Source organism: Anas platyrhynchos, chromosome 1 (genome assembly GCF_047663525.1).
Source record: "Anas platyrhynchos isolate ZD024472 breed Pekin duck chromosome 1, IASCAAS_PekinDuck_T2T, whole genome shotgun sequence".
Classification (NCBI taxonomy): Eukaryota; Metazoa; Chordata; class Aves; order Anseriformes; family Anatidae; genus Anas; species Anas platyrhynchos.
The window spans coordinates 85,325,513-85,342,123 of NC_092587.1; the positions used below are offsets into that span (position 1 = coordinate 85,325,513).

The following is a 16,611-nucleotide window of genomic DNA, read 5'->3' on the forward strand; positions in this document are numbered from 1 at the left end:
TGAAATACCAGATGAATTTTCCTATGCTGAGCAGGAAGTTAGGCCAGGAGAGAGCCTGGGGTTTCTTTCAGTGTGAATTACTGACACCTACAGTAAGAACTCTGATGATCTGGCCACACAACCACAAATTCAAGCTCTATTTTCATGTGATTTCAGGGCAACTTCCTCTTTTACTCAGCTCTTATTAAATATGCTAGAAAATCTTGATCCAAACAAACACCAACTTTACTCAAATTCACAGAAGTATTTACAGAACTGTAATATCTTTCAACACTGAGTTCTTTTTCAAAATACAGCATTTCAGAGGCCTGGCTGATGGAATGGCTTGAATCCCACTTACCACTTACGTAAGCGGCAGGACAGAGCTATCCAGCTATGGAACAAAGGTTCCAGAAAACTTGGGGTCAGCTTACTGTCAAGGAGACCTTAATCCCCAGAGCCTGAGGGATGAGAGGTGGATTTGGTTCAGTAGTTTTTACAGTGCTTTAAAGGACTTCTACAGTAAGCCAGATCCTGTTTGTAGCTATCATACCCTAGTCCTGAAGCCTTTTCTTCTAAATCCTGTACGCTCAGAAGAAAAGTTAAACGCATGAAAGACAACAGGATTAGTCTCAGGCACTGCAGACTCTGCACTAGAACAGGAGGTAGAGGCTGAATGCCTGTAAGCATGCTGCCATGGTGAACTCACATTTCACTTTTGTTCACGTTCTCTTAAGAAAATGGGGGAACATATCCAATGTCCACGGTGATGTTGGTATAAAGAGGATGCTTTGTCTTAGAAAGAAGCTTGAACTCCAAGGAATTCATTCCATCATCCTTCCATGTTTTTCTAGTGTTGTGTCGGGAAGCAGACCTGAAGAAGGAAGAATAGTTGCAGTTAGGTAAAAGAACAAAGGTGATGTTTACAGCTGATGCTTTAAATAGAAGTAACAGAAGAAATAGTCTTCTGGGGGCAGGGGATTAGCAGATGAAAGCTGCCAAAGCCCCCCCCCCCAAAATTCTCCTTAGAGAAGGAGGAGGCTGAACAGATCTGAACTTCATGCTGAGTGTTACAGATGAGGACAACTTGGACTGGAACCTAATCAGAAAGCGAGACTGGTGGGGTGGCAGCTACGCTCTGGAAAAAAAAAAAACACAAAAAAAGAGCCTGGCAGCAAGCAGAGAGCTGGGAATACAACAAGGAGGCTTGCAGGAACGGTGTACATAGGCTGCTGTAAGTACACTTAAGACAGGGTTGTTATGGAAACCTGAGTTTAAGATGACAGGGAAATCTGCACTGTCAGTGAGGATCCTCCACCACACTTGACCCAACACCTTTACCAGCTTGTTTGTACAAAATTGGGTCTTTGCTAATGTCTGTTATGTACCTTAATCACCTCCTCAAACTGGAATGCTGTTTTTTTATTTTAATAGCACACTGAATCTGCAGACTGTAAAGCAAGCTTTGTTTATCTGGAAATTGTAACAAAGAGCCTCTTCAAACAGAAATCTCCCTCTTCACAAGATGGACTGTGGTAGCATTTTTGAAACTGGTATTCCCTGAAAAAATTGATATTGAGTAGGAAACCAGGAGAAATACATTTACCCTTCAAATGCAGAGACATGAGCAGTACAGTTCACTTGAAGGTGACTGAGAGCTTTCTTTAAACAGCAGCATGAAAGCAGAAATTAAACAGTGGCACGAGACTTACTTCATGTTTTGAGGAAGATGAGGGTAACAGACTGCAGCAAGGCAAGGAATAGTTTCCCACCCGTCCCTCTCTAGACAGTTACCTTCTCCAAGGCTCTTCTGTCTCTTTTTTGGAATTCATCATTTTGTAGCGTCCAAGGTGAGATGGGGTCCGGACAATTTTCATTCCTGCTAACTGGATCCTTTAAAAGGAAGAATAAAATGTTTGTTTAGGTATAAGGATGTAATTTTGAGGCTTAGCTCTAGGGGAAGGTCAAGGGCAGAGAGGATGTTCAGTGTTAATGCAATCAAAGCAAAATACAAAAGCTGAAGGGAATGAGTTTAACAGTGCCAAGTTATCCTCTCCAGCAGGTTCTGACCAGGCTTAGGCTAGGATGCTCCCAGCTGCACTGTATTTTGACAGGGTACAAAGAGGATTAGCAAGCAAGGAACAAACAACAGCATACAGAGCCTTCAAGAGCAACTCCCTTGCATCTGACAAGTGAGCATTATTTTCACTTCCTTGTAAGAGCAGAGCTGTTACTGCCTAGAGCTCCATCACCATTTTTTTTTAGAAAAAAATTGCCCTTTCTGAAAGAATCCAGGCCTGAGTTTCAGAATAAAGTTAAGTCTGTTCTTGAGAAGTGCCACTGCTGCAAATAGCCTTGATGAGAACACTGCCTTCAAGAAAGATTGCTGTTCTGGTGTCTGTATGTAGCAACTGTGACCTGGTCAGCTGCAGGACAGTTTGAGGGGAAAAAAAAAAAAGCAATCTAGAGCTTCAGAATTCTAAATTAGAGCTTGCTAAAAACTGCATTTTGTGTGACTTAAAGCAATCCATTACAGACGGCATCTGTTAGCTTACCAACAGAAATCGCCAGTAATGCTACTAAACCTAGCTAGCCTTTGTTATCGTAGGGCACTGCTTATACAAAGACAATTTCTGCAAATGTAAGAATGAATGTTTGCCTAATTTAGGTTATTTAACTGGCATGTTTGCAGCATTTGATTGCCTTCTGTTGAGATCTAGTACCACAGCAAGCTGCACTGAAGCAGGAATGTTCTGAAGCTGAAAGAAGCTACAGAACCGAGTATTTGTTAGGCTGGAGATATCAGATGATTACATTTCACTGACTGACACTTATTTCAGTTTGGGTTTTAGACAAGGCAGCTTTTTGAACATCACTTATTTTGATTAAATGTACAATAAGAAAAAGAAGCACTAAACTAGCTTTGCTGTTGAAATATTAACTCTTTCATGAGGTTATTAGTTTAATGCATTCATTTACTGTTTTAAGAACCCAGATTTCACTGCAGCTGATGATATTAACACAGCAGCAGTTCTAATTAGAATAGTATTTTATTCTAATAAAAGGTAAGTCCTTATGTTTACTAGGACCAACTTAAGTACCACAGTCCACCAACTGTAAGTAGCAGCCAGAATTATTATTTTTGCTGATTGTCTTAATGAGCAGTATCCCAGCATGAAGTCTTTATACAGGACTTTTGGATATTTCACTGATGCTGCTAAGTTTTTTCCTCTCTACCTTAAGAAGGGCTTGAGCACTCCTAAAAATCCAGTCCCACTAGGGGCATCAACCCGGTTATCCCAAACTAGCTATCTCATTCCTAGCTTTTGCAAGAGGAGACTTCAGCATATGAATAAAGCATTAGTTAAGTCACTATCTATGGATTCCACAAACCTAGAACCCTCTTTCTCTGAAAACTTGTGAGAATAGCAATGCAGGACTAATTTCCCTTCAAGAGGGGGCTATTTTGGGATCTACATAACCTGCTTGCCTTGAGATGCTTCTTCAGGGAAGTGTGCTCTCATGCATTAATTGAGATGACTTTACCACTGGTACTTGAAAATCACATTAGAGGCCAAAGCTGTACTGAGAACAGCTGAGCAGACCCAGCATTGTAATGGTCAATTTAAAGATGTTTTCTAGGCATCCTGTTATTGTAATAAGTGCTGAATCTCTGAACAACCATCCACCATTTCAACTAGCTAGCCCTGAAAGGAAAATGAGGATTTGTGTTAAGCAAACTGATTTCAATTCTCAGAAGAAAAGCTTTGTAAAGCCTCCTACAGTTCTCAACCAGAAAACTCCGCCAAAACTGTAATTTTGTTACAGTCTTCAAGACCAACAAAGCATAAAACTAAACTGACAATAATGGCCTTATAAACCACCCTGTAAGCTTGCCTCAGTGCAAGACAATAAAGATGCACAGTGCAACTACAGAGGTTAATAAAGAAGATACAAGCCATGATTTTGTACTTGAAGCCATTTGCATGAGGCAGAGTACTTGAAACTAAACTCATTGTATTCACTTGCATAGCATGCTGCTGCCATGGCAACCACCCTACAAGAAAAAATCCTGTCAGAGCTCCCTGTCACTGACTCAGTGGTATGCAGACTTCCCTAGCGCTCAGCACAGAAATCAGACTTCCTTGTGTTTCTTAATTCCAAGTATTGGTGACTAGATAGTATTTAGAGCAACCTAGGTTGGCAACTGTTTGGGAAATGATAAATAAAGAGAAAGAAAAATCAGGGTGGCTCATAGATTCCCTTCCTTGGGGCTGTTTGTGTCAATGAAATCACTTGTCAGCTACAGGCAGTTACAACCCCTTGGAAGCAATCCTGAGCAAGTCAAGGCACTAGGATGTTTTACCCCCAGTGTCTGAGGAAATTTGTCTTCCCATTGCACAATAATTAGTCAGATACTGAGCATTTTCTGACAGCTATCACACCCAATGCCAATAGCATTTGGATTGCAATGATGCTGCAAGCACGTTAAGGAGCCACATCTTAGTTCTTCCTCAGAATAATGCTAGATGTTTCACTCAACACCTGGGCTCTGTTTTTAGCCTGCCCTGTGCATCAATACCTTGTAGCGATGTCGTCATTTTCACCACCACTGCCCCAGTATGTGTTTGGAAACCCATTCATCTTCATGTAGTGCTCTGGAGTCAAAGCAGATACACCCCCAAAGAAGGACTTATATGGAAGACTAAAAAGAGAAGGGGAAAAAAAACCAAAAGGATCAATATTGAGGGCTAATAACTAGTCCTTAACAAGCAAACAACACAATGCAAGTCACAGACATTAATCTCATCCCTTGCAGAATATTTGTAGAAGCAGATGGCTGCAGAGTAGCTGGTTTAACAGTACTCCTGTGGAAAGTTTTAAGCCCCAAATTAAGACACACTCATTATTTACTGAAACTTGAACCAGCAAAATCAGCTTAATTCCTGCCCCTCCCTCCCCCTGAGTAGGTCAAGGTAAAGCTGGTTTTAAAATTAACTTCTCAAGTTAGTTCCAGATACCTACATTGCATCATGCATCTTCCATGTACTCCAGTACCTCCCACCCCATGCTTTTATCCTGGGAAGAACTGGCAGATTTCTGATTGCCTTTATTGGCCAAGCTAAGCTAACAGTGGAATGGGGAAATACATGCAGAGAACCATTCACGTTACGTGGCTTAGGTCAGCCATACCCCTTCCTGGGGAAGCCACTAGTGCAAAAACAAAAAAGAAACCCCACAGATCTTAAAGGCAGCATGAATGTGGACAGAGAAAGATGCAATCTACGAGGAAAGAGAACCCATTAAGATGCAAACATCCCAAAGCAGAAGCACTTACTTGTAGTGAAACTTATCGATGGCACTAGCCATGTGTTTGGGATAGTATTCATCACAGATGTAGAGATTATAGTCGTTCTCAGGTACTAGATCCACATCATGCAGAAGAAGGCAGTCCCAATCTTCATCCTTCAGGGCCTCCCGGACACCAATATTAAGTAACTTTGCTCGGTTAAATGTACCATTCCCCACCTGGAAAAAAACACACCACACCCTAAGTTGCTTCACCAAAACAAGAGAATTGTTTGATTCAAACTGATGTTAGTACAAAAGCCTTATCAACTGAATGACATTGGAGTACTTCACCACTGGCTGAAAATTTTATCCCTAAACCCTGAAAGTTTTACTCCCTCTCTTCAAAATATTCTCAGGAACTGTGATGCATCAGGGGCCATACACCATTGGCATATGAGGAAGACAGACATAGAGACCAGGTAAGTCAATCTTCAGGTCTACACATGCACATCAACACTTCTGTCCTGACTACTACTTCCTAAAGTTTAGAAATAAGAAAAACAGATCCCTGCCACAAACAAAAAGCTTCCTTTCTCCCCTACTCAGCTATCAGTTTCAATTAGTGTACCCAGAACTGTCCGTCTCTCCACTGATCTTTTGCAACACCGGTCCCCCATCAGCTAAGTTGCGGCTGTTTGCCCTGCATAGGCTGGCACACAGCAAGGTCAAGCCAGATGTTTTCACTTAATGCAGTCTAAAAATACCTGATTTGAGTTTAGCATTTAGTCTCAACAGTTTTACTCAGTAGCTATGCTGACAAGCCACTGACAGACAGCCCACATTCAACTCTTGAACTGCTGAAAATACAAGTTACCACTTAATGACAGCTTTATCCCTCTGGAACTAAAAAAAGCACAACAAATCAATAGCAGAACAATGATCTTGACAAGTGGTAAGGTATTTCAATCAGCAGCAGCCATGGAGGTACGATGGCATATAACTGACCTGCTCGACCCAGGCATAAAATGGTGCTTCCATGTTGCAGGATTCACATTTCTTGCTCAGAACCTGACCTGGAAACTCAGCCTCCCCCCAGCAGGGGGGATCTGATTTAGGCTTACCTGCTGAATCAAGTAGATTCTGTAACTGAGCTGCTGGCGCTGCAAGAAAGGATGGATATAGTAAAGAAGATGGTGAAGGTACTTCTCCTGGTTGCTGTATGCTACGAGGATGGCTGATTTGTAGCGGGCCAAGCAGTGAGGTGGTCTGTAGAGGCCTCCGGACTGAACGAAAGGATTTTTTTTGATGATCTTTCTTTCACTAGGGAGCACCCTGAAGGAGATGATTAACGGACCAACTGTAAGGAGAGAGAAGAAAAAAAAAACAAAACAGAAGTAAGCTAACAAATGCTTCTCAGCTTTTGTGTAAGAAATACAGGATGAGTTGCAAATGGTCACTGCTGAAGACACCAGCCCTGCTTAACAGAGAACAGTTAACACCACCATGCAGACGTGCCTGGTTGACCAGTTCCAGCACCACCCACAGGCCAGTCACTTCACCGGGGCTCTACACAGAGGAGCACAGGGCCATCGGGCTACCTGCCAGAGGGGCACCCAGAGTCCTGTCACAGCCAGCAGGGCTCACCGGGCTCCTCTGCTTCTCTTTTTCCTGGTATTGGCTCTCTGCTGCACAAGCAAAGCTGTCTTGTGCTACTTAGATGGTCTCCTTGAATAAATGTATTCCCTGTAAGAGTAGAGTTGAAAACAAATCTATGACAGGCTTTTTCTTTTGGCTGCCCGTATGGAAAAAGTCTCTGAGGCTCTTTCAGAGTAGATTCGAGGATAAAGACATCCAAAAAGATAATCAGCAGGTTGGGAGGAAATAGCCTAAAGTCTGGATGAATATAAATTATTTAAGAAACATAAATGGTTTAGGCAATGTTAGCTTTATCTCAAAAAAGAAGTTTTAAGTTCAATTTGATGTTAAAATCACATGCCACAAGGGCTGTATTCATGCTTTCCCATCAAAATTTTAGGAGAAACAAACAGCAGATCTAAGAAGGGAGATGTTTCATAGTTACAGGAATAGGCATGGGGCAGCAATATAAGCTAGATAGGATAGTTCCTCTACTCAGAGAGTCAGTTTTAAATGCAAAACATCCACCATGTTCAGGAATTTTTATCTAATTAGAATATACATTTTTTTTTCCTGCATTTTTATCTGAATTCTTCAGAATGAAGAAGCTTGAGAAAAAAACAATATTAAGTATCAGTCACTTTGTTAACACAAGTCTTGCACTGTAGCAATATGAAAACAAACAAATGCACACTATGGTTATTCCTATACCTGTCACTACAGGTATAGAAAAGGCTCAAGAATTAGGAAAAAAAAATTACATTTGCACACAAATCAGCGTATCTTAGTGGTTTCCAACCACTGTCATCTTCTCTAAGAAAATAAAGCAAAAATGCAGAACAAACAAGATCAAATCTATCATTTAAATAAGCTAGGAGGAAACCTTTTACCTAGATTGCAATTAAGATCTGACAATCACAAGATTGTGGTTTTAAGTAGGCCCAACAATCCTCTGCAAGTCATGCTGCTCAAAGACAAAATACTTTTTACTCCAGAAGCCTGTGAGACAAGTTACTTATTTATTTGTACAGCTATAAATAAGACTTTCTTTCGCTTCCAAGCTCATAGTCAATCCTGTGACTGTTTTGAAGTGAGCTTTCAGTATCTTCTAAGCCAGACTCCCTCTTCAGCAGTGAAATAAATTATCCTCTCTTGAAACGTCTGATAATGAAGCCTGGGAGAGAAAGAGTAAGTATTTAGGCCTGGTGTTTGGTAGCTTTCATTTCAGCTGGGAAAAGTACGGGTTTGTCTCAAGTCTGATGCATATTTAAGCAGGTGAGCCCACAAGGTATTTCTTCCAGCCCATCCTACGTGCAAGTCTCTGCTACAAGTCTAACAAAGAACAGAACTGAACCTGTGTGCACCCACATCCTGTGTCACTGATGGAGAGGAAGCAACACCCCTTCAACTGGCTGGCTGATTTTTGTGCAAGACTCAGGGAGTAATTCTGGAGTAAGACTGAAGCTGTCCGTCCAGAGCCAGAAGTTGGTACCCCTCACATCTCTGACATGCAGACCTATGGCCAGCAGCAGTCTCCTTTTCCTTCTAAAGAAGCAGATGTGAGTGTTTCCTGAAGATCAGTAGGAACAGCCACCGATCCCATCCCTCACACAGTCAAAAAAGGGCTAGAGGATTAGCCTCTGCCCATGATAAACTCACGGGCAATTTGATTTTGGCTACATTACCCTGTGCAGGAAACTGGAGGATGCTGCTGTACTTGCCCATCTGAAGCAGAGGAGTAGTTCTTCAGAGAACCACGCTGCGTTTCGTGAGTCTAGGTCGCATTTATTGTTTATTACTTTTAGGCAGGCAGTTTCCTGTGCTGCCTCTAAGGCCACCGCATTTCAGTCCAACACTGTTTTAAACCTGTAATTTATGCTGCTTTGCAGATTTATGAACTCCCTGATTATCAGTTCTTTTAACTAAAGCACCATTACCCAGCAATTTGATGACAACTGGAGCTTGCTGAAGAAACGTTATCTTCAGATTGGATTTCGTCTACAGATCATTGCTCCCAGGAAAACATAAAAAAAAGGAATTAATCCCTTTTGTTCTCCCACAAAGGCATGTTTTTGTTTTCCCTAACACAATCCAGGCTATTTGCATTACAGAGGAAGATTCTGTAGCAATAATCCTTAAATCCCCAAAATTAAATCTGCATTTTGACACAAGGGAAGGAGTGACATAACATGCACGATCTTCACTCCTGTTACCTCCCTACATACACAAACATATGATTCATGAGGATAACACCTGAATTTATCATTTTCTTTCCAGATGTCATCTTCTCCTGAGCTGCCTGGCTCCATACCTCAAAAACCTCAGCTCTGAAACTCAGCATATGTCAAGCAAAAACAACAAAAAAAGTTAAAGCCTGTGACATATCCCCCAGACCTCTGGCTGCCCTACAACTTGGCTATAAACAAAATTCTGGCTCTCAGCTCTCCTTCCTGTCCAGTTTCAACTAACAACCAGCTACTGCGCTGTAATCCAATTAAATCCCACACGTGAACAGCACAGTTGCAGGCTGGCCCAAGTAGGGAAAAATACAACAGCTGAAGCTCAGTTTTGGGAAAAGACAAAGAAAAAAAAAAGAAAAACACCACCTTGGTCATGCTAGAAAGCACAGGATCCCAATTCAGACAAGGTACAAGATCAACCCCTTGATATATCCAGTCAATTTTCCCCACAGCCTGGTTCCTCAGCTCCTTCTGTGCCTGCATCACCGCAGGGAGAGTGTTTAATTGATAGGAAACCTCAGTGCACAGAGAAATAAATAAGAGTCCCTGCCCATATTGTTAGCTGGTGGCTGGGACAGCATGCTCCCTGCTTGTTTTACTTCCCAGGCAACACATCTGAGTATCAGGAGACCCATTAACTGTGACCAGATCTATTCCACCTTAAGGAAGGAGCTACATGACTTCTGAACACCATCTTGCTATACATTTAATTCAGAATAAACAGCTGTAATAATTCAGTTCAATAAGTAAAGCTTGCACAAGCTGAACAAGCTGTAATGGTAGCAGGGATGAATATATCAGTGAAAAAGTGCAGCAGCACACAGTATATTACTTACGCATTACTTTACTTCATATTGTATAATTCTACCACTACCTGGATGAAAAAGAAATAAAAAGCAGACTGACAGCCTTAATTTAAGCATCAATTTCCAATGACAGAACACGAGGCTGCCTCAGCAGCAGCTAAAGATAAATCTCAGCATTATTACCTCTTCACTTCCCTCTTAAGAGGAGAGAAGCTGTAGTGGGAGAGCACGCGTTGCAAAAGGCAGCAGGAACAGCTCAGTGCCACAACAGATGGTCCTGCTCATGAAAAGGTTATGGCAGGAGTGAAAAGGAATAACTGCTACAGGAAGGGCCTGAAAAAAGTTCTTCCACTGCATGACAGGATTTCAAAAAAATCAGAGTTGCAGATGGAACATGGAACTATTAAGGCTTCAAGAGCCAAATTAACTCGTTCAGCACACACCATGCTGGAAGTAAGGTACCCCTCCAAAAAAACTAAATCAGAGCCATCTGCCATTGAGCTTTTTCCTGGTAAGAGGAAACGATGAACTGACAAAAACAACGCATCTCACACACAATGTGAGAACACCAAATTTTGGGTTTAAATGCTGCTCAGTTCAGTTTGAGTGAGAGCAACTCAAGCATAAGAATGCTCTGCTTTTTCCAAAACCAAAAGGTGGAAACAGGCAACTGGTTATTTGTACAGAAACTTCAAAAGGAACTGAAGTAACAGTGTCAGTATTACCGAAGACGTTGAGTATCCAGTACAATGCTTTTGGAGTTACTGACCATGAAAGGGTCAATGGGCACCACTGAGCATTAAAAAGCTAAATCCAGATCTTCTTCCCAGGCAGAGATGTTAAGCAATTATATTTTCAGTTAATTCTTACTCCACTGCTCTGGAAATGGATTCAGGTAGCTGAAAAAAGACAGATGGAGCTGCAATCTGATCTTCTGTTCAAGCAATTAGTTAAGTGATCTACTGTATACATAAGTGGGGAAAGCACTGCACTTCATAAAAGCCCCGATCCAGGAAACATTTATGCCATTTGGCATTCTTCCAGTTACTTTAACATGTTTTGGAGTGGACACGGTGAATTATTACCAGCTCTGAATTGCAGACTGGAGTCCACAAGAATTGATTTGAAATCTCATTTAATGGGTTTATGAAATTAATATTAATCGCTCTCTCTGATGTAATGCTTCCAAGAGAGATCAGTCCCAGGAGCGATGGTAACTTTACAACTGTCTTGATTGGCTGTATTTATACATCTGTTTTCTATGTGATGGACACATCTGAATAAAGGGCAAGCACCTCACAGAGCAGCAGGCATTTTTAGAAGGAAAAATAACAAAACACCCTCAGAGGAGTCTGGCATATACCAATAACAGAAGGAATATGTTATTTCTTGTATTTAAAAAGGTAATATCACCTAGTAGTAGCAGAATGTTTGTTTTTCTTAAGCTGGAACTGTATCAATGCTCCAATAGATTGTTTCACAGCAAGGGTCTTCACATGCTCAATTCTAACTTTTGGAGTTAGTAAAAACTTCCACAGTCACTTTGCCTCATTCTTTCTCCTAGTTAACTTTACCATTCTTCTCTCTGTAGCTAGCATTGTCCGCATTTTAACCCATGCAGGCCAACCCACCCTCTTCTTAACTCTCCCAGAGATGGGGAGAACAGGTCTTAGGAAGATTTCATAGCTTTGAAAGCACCAGTTACTTTAACGTAGTTTTATTTCGCATGTGCATCGTCACTGCTCTTGCTTATCTGATTGTTTTTAGATGAGCTGCACAGAATCACACTTTTCATGCAAGGTGCAAGTACATTTCTGCTGTGCTTTCAAGTAAAACTAAGTAGTCTGAAAACACAGAATGGTAGCTTCCCAAAACAATTGATGGGTTTTGGTTAGAGGTGAACTGAGACTACACTAAGACCATTACAAATAGCACTTTGTGCAAAGAGAATCCGTACTTTCAGTATGTCAGTCACATAGCAGAGCTGTTTCCAAGAACAGTGCTGAAGTGCATACCCAAAAGTTTTACAACTTCATCATACATACTGCATGGGTTTCATTGAACTTCAGCAAGAGGACGGAAGAAAACTCTGTGAAAGAACACGCACCCTTACGAGGATTGAAGAGTCTAAAAGGGCTCATCTGGAGCACCCCAGCACAGCTCTTAAACCTAGATAAGCAACTTGACACAGGAGGAAACGCAGCCACAGTTTCCCACAGTACTTGCACCTGTGAAGCAAGGCCAGCCACTTTGCTCTCACTGGGCTCCATTTGCAGTCAGCTGCTTTCCTAGAACACCAGCACAACTAAGCAGTGCTTGACTACTGACACGCAGGACCTAAAAATCACAGAAACCAGAACAGTACAGATAAAAAGACCAGAGTAACTTACTGCGTTGTAGACTCGGAAGCAGAAATAGCCAAACCACCTGCACGTGCACACTTACAGAACTCAGCCGTCTGGCTAGAAGTGCTCCACTAATCCCACAGACAAGCCACTTTACCACCAGACTTGCTTTAGGGCTTGGACTTTGCATCCGCTCAAAGTTTCTGAGCTCTTTTAGCAGTGCAAGAGCTGAGTTCACGCTGCCTCTAGGACCAGCTCTGACCTGCTGCAAGTTGGATGCAATCTCTGGACTTTTGAGCTTAATGGAGGAGTTTTTGGGTCTAAATGGCACATAGTCACAGGCCAAAGCAATCGCCACTAAGAGCAAGGTGCCAAGACACACTCTCTTTAAATATTTAAAATACTTAACATCAATGGATATTGAATTACAGGCTTGACATAAGGCTGAAATAAAGAAACCAGGAGTGAGTCAGCGAGCAGGGAGATCCAAATCCCAAAGCACAACGGTGGGCACACTTTGTGTAGGATGACCAAGCTGGGGGGGTGCAAAACAAGAAGAAAAAAGCTTTATTAGCTTGGGATTAACGCTGTGCTTTGGTTTCACTCGTTTCCCTACGCAACATCTAACCAAACCCTTCGCATGGAAAGTTTGCAGCTCACTGACACACTACCTCACGAAACCAATGAAAATGAGTCAATTAACACCGTGAAGCCCTGCCAGTGGAAGAATACCACTTTTAAAGCAGAAAAGCTGGAAAAAACATGCACTTGAGCGGCGGCAGCAGCAGCAGCAGGCGGTACGTACCCAGCAGCGGCGAGCGGGCCGAGCAGTAGGGCAGAGCATCCTCGGTGGGGTGGCGGGCGAGCAGGCTGAGGTTGGTGTACACATCGTGGGGCTTGGAGAAATCCGGCACCTGAGGCGAGCCCGACAGCCCGCGGAACACCCCGGCCAGGTTGCCTTGGTACGCGATGAGGATGAAGATCGTCTGGAAGGCGAGGAGGAAGAGCAGAAACCAGGGGTTTTCGACGCGAGGCAGGGACATGGCTCTCAAACTCCTTCACACCGGCACCTCCCGAGGCTCTGCCTCACGGCCGGTGCCACCCCTCCCCGCTGCCGACACCACCAGGAGAGGAGCGGCCGCCCGCGGCCCCCCACAGCCCCGCTCCGAGCCCACAGCGGCCGTTCTGAACAAGCGAAGGAGGGGGCGGCCGCCATTTAATGTGCCCCCGCCCTTCCCCTGAAACTACAGCTCCCAGCATGCGGCGCGGGAAAGGGCCGTGCCCGGCTGCGCTTCGCCGCCGCGAGGCATACTGGGAGTTGTAGTCCCCACCGGGCGGCCGTGCGGCCCTGAGGGGTAACGGTGCTGTGGGGCGGGTAGGGACCCGCTGCTGTGTCGGGCTGTCAAAAATAATTTCTTTATTATTATTTTTTATTTTTTAACTCTGTTATTTTTTTTTTTTCATTTTTATTTTTTTTATTTTTTATTTTTCATTTTTTCATTTTTTCATTTTTTTCATTTTTACATTTTTATTTTTTCATTTTTTCCTTTTTATTTTTTTATTTATTTTTTATTTTATTTTTTATTTACAAGGTACTTTATGCATGATTCCTGTCGAGCAGCTTTTGGGTAGAAATTAAAATTCCATGAAAATGCTGAAAACGAGTGCTGTAATATTGGTTTTCATCCGTTAAGTCTTCCTTGGAGCAGTCAGCCTGGTGGCTGCTATTTATAAAAAATATATATTTTTTAAATCATATTGATTTATTAGGGAAAGGTGATGGTGTCTGCAGTGCGTGCATATGGGGAGTTGAAGTATCTGTTTTTGGCAATGGTGTTTTTCAGGATTTTTGGAAGAGATCGAAGGCACGCCTGACATGGCCGAGTTTCCCTCACAGGTGGGGACAGGGAAAGCTCTTCTGCACTTTCAGCACAGTCACTGTCCTGCCTTTAAATGACCGAATTGAGCAAGATTTGATCAACTGAAATAAATGCACCACTCTCTACCTGCATCTCAGGAGACTACAGAAGTGTTTCACTTGCGTAGACACCACAGCAAAGAACCTTCTTTCATTGCCTCGCTGCCTATAAAAACTTTGGCTTTTCCACCCCCGTCTTTTCTGTTAGTTTTCTTAATGAAATGGGGCATGTGTGATTGTGCTGTCAGTCTTTCTGCCTTCTCTAATAATGGATTTAACGTGCTGTCCATTTTCACTTAATTTTGACAGAGAAAAAGACGTCTTCTGTAAGAAGCCATCTAGGAAAAGGCAGTGGCTGGGTTTGCACTGGGGAAAGTAGTAAAAAACAAATTTTTCCTCTGCAAGAAGGGGTAGGCCTCCTCAGCTCAGCCTCCCATCCTATTCCAAGACAAAGCTGCCCCATGTGCTGGCTCATCAGTCAGCATGCATGGCTCCAAACCAGGCAAAGCAGCTACCAACAGGAGGTTGCACGGGAAAAAGATGGGGCTAGAGGTGGTACCGTGTGTGTTGGGAGTACTCCTGCTTCAGAGCTGGATGAAGGGATGTCAGGGGACACATCTATAAGGGATTTGATCTCATTTATTCTGCTGGACAGAACAACCTGTTATTACATGAGGCCTGGGTGTAAACTATTGCCATTTCACATTTAATTTAAAATAATTTGTTGTGGTTTTGTTGTTGTTAAGAATAAATGTATTTAACACTTCTTTTGCTGGGACTAAGTCTGTTTTTATTGAAACCTACCCAATCCTGCAGCAAAGTCTGCTTTTCTTGCACACTGCTTTGAAGCTCTACCATTTGCGTTCTTCCTGCGGCGTTCTCTCCATTACCATGGCAAACACACCCTGCTTGTCTTCATGTTCATAAAACAAAGTGATGCCCTCTGCTCTTCTGAAAGCTGCAGTGAGTACAAAGCCGTGGATGGGAAAGAATTAATCTCTGCGTCCATCACAGGGGAACCTCTGTGTCTAAAACATGCATAGGAACCAATATTTTAGTGCTGACATGTTTTTTTTCATAGCATTAATTGTTTTAGGAGCTGGTACTACCCGAATTTAAACTTGAATCACAGTGGGAAGTAATAGTGTAGGAAGAATTTGGGCAAGGCTTGTCTGTCTGCATCCATTTCTGAGGCAGGGAGAAGCCAGACAAACTAGAGCTGATCTGCATCAGCATCTCTGCTAATTTATGGCAGTCAGGTGTTGTAAAAATTGTCACCTTGTGCCTGTTCTGGAGCACAACATGGTCAGCTGGAAAGGCAACAGCCTGCACCAAACTTCAGTTCAGCCAAACAACACGTGTTTCTGTGCTGGCTGGGAGAGCTGAAGCTCCAGGAACATTTCCTTCAAGATTCTTCCAAAACCAAATGCAAGAATCATGATCCTTCTCATTCCGTCTCCCATTGTCAAGAAGCCTTTTTTTTTCTGACAAAAGAGCAAGCGTGGACTGGAGAGCTGAATGCAGATCAGAACTCTGTGGTGCCAGCAAGCCCAAGCCTTTTCAAGGTCACTGCACTCCTATTTTTTTTTCCCTGCCGTAGAATGCCGGGAGGGATTTGAATTAAAAATGAATTGGATTGCTTAAATGAAAAAAAAAAAAAAAAAACAAACCACCAACAATCCAACCTGTCTCCACTGAAGCATGAAAGGGAGCTGGCAAGCATTTTAGCAACCCCTGTGCACAGATGTATTGAGGGCAGTGATGGAGGAAAACAATGTGAGACTGGATCTGTAAGGTGCAGGAACGGGGCTGTCTTGGCAGTCAAAGGTCTGCCTTTCTCATTTTCACGTCTGCTTGAGAAATTAAACGAATGCATAGGAAAATAAAAAAAGACAAACACCATCTTCAATAGAGCTTGAAATTAAGTTTGTGCAAGAGCCTCTGGATGTCCCAGGGGAAGGAGCTTCCCCTCCCTCCCTCCCTCCAAGTGTAAATCCACCTCCAATCAGTCCTGAATGTGATGAGGGACTGAGAGAAGTACCTCACCATTTAACAAGATTCATTCTTTCTTGCTCTTTCTCCTCCTTCTCCCTTCCTTAACTCCAGGGACCTGCACCAGTTCCTGGCTTAAAATGCAACCGCGTGACTGGGAAGCTTAGCCTTGAAAATGCAGGGCTCAAGAAGGGGAAGAGCATGTACTGGTGTGACAGAGTGATACCAAACCATCCCCAGGGTTTCTATCAAGGAAAGCAGCATTAATCCTTGTGAAGGCACTGCAGAGGCTTTCAGTCACCACTGACAAGCAGAGCTGTCCCTCTGTTGTGGGGGGGAGGTGGCAGATTTTTCTAGTAGGGTGGACATTTCAGAGGCCTTTGGCCACCACAGTTCTTTCTCAG

At 42.9% G+C, this 16,611-nt stretch overlaps 1 protein-coding gene across 2 annotated transcripts; it reads right to left on the bottom strand.

Moving 5' to 3' along the window:
- Nucleotides 1-207: 207 nt before the first annotated feature.
- LOC101792630 (beta-1,4-galactosyltransferase 3) lies at nucleotides 208-13,512 on the bottom strand. 2 transcript variants are annotated; one of them, XM_038181436.2, is made up of 6 exons: nucleotides 13,103-13,512; nucleotides 6,393-6,628; nucleotides 5,318-5,508; nucleotides 4,562-4,684; nucleotides 1,774-1,872; nucleotides 208-853 (listed from the first exon to the last, which is right to left on the bottom strand). In XM_038181436.2, exons 1-6 carry the CDS (start codon nucleotides 13,338-13,340, stop codon nucleotides 712-714), a joined length of 1,029 nt encoding a protein of 342 aa, XP_038037364.2. In that variant the 5' UTR covers nucleotides 13,341-13,512; the 3' UTR covers nucleotides 208-711. The 2 variants fall into 2 exon arrangements, with proteins under 2 accessions (XP_038037364.2, XP_071900093.1); XM_072043992.1 differs by lacking the exon at nucleotides 13,103-13,512 and adding an exon at nucleotides 12,343-12,561.
- Between the last annotated feature and the right edge of the window lie 3,099 nt (nucleotides 13,513-16,611).

Bases quoted from the DNA above. Each gene is read 5' to 3' on its own strand.
- LOC101792630 (XM_038181436.2), bottom strand. From the start codon at position 13,340: ATGTCCCTGCCTCGCGTCGAAAACCCCTGGTTTCTGCTCTTCCTCCTC. The intron at 4,685-5,317 runs GTAAGTGCTTCT...TTCTCTTTTTAG, and splicing joins ATCGATAAGTTTCACTACAA to TCTTCCATATAAGTCCTTCT. The intron at 1,873-4,561 runs GTATTGATGCAC...TTCCTTTTAAAG, and splicing joins AATGACGACATCGCTACAAG to GATCCAGTTAGCAGGAATGA.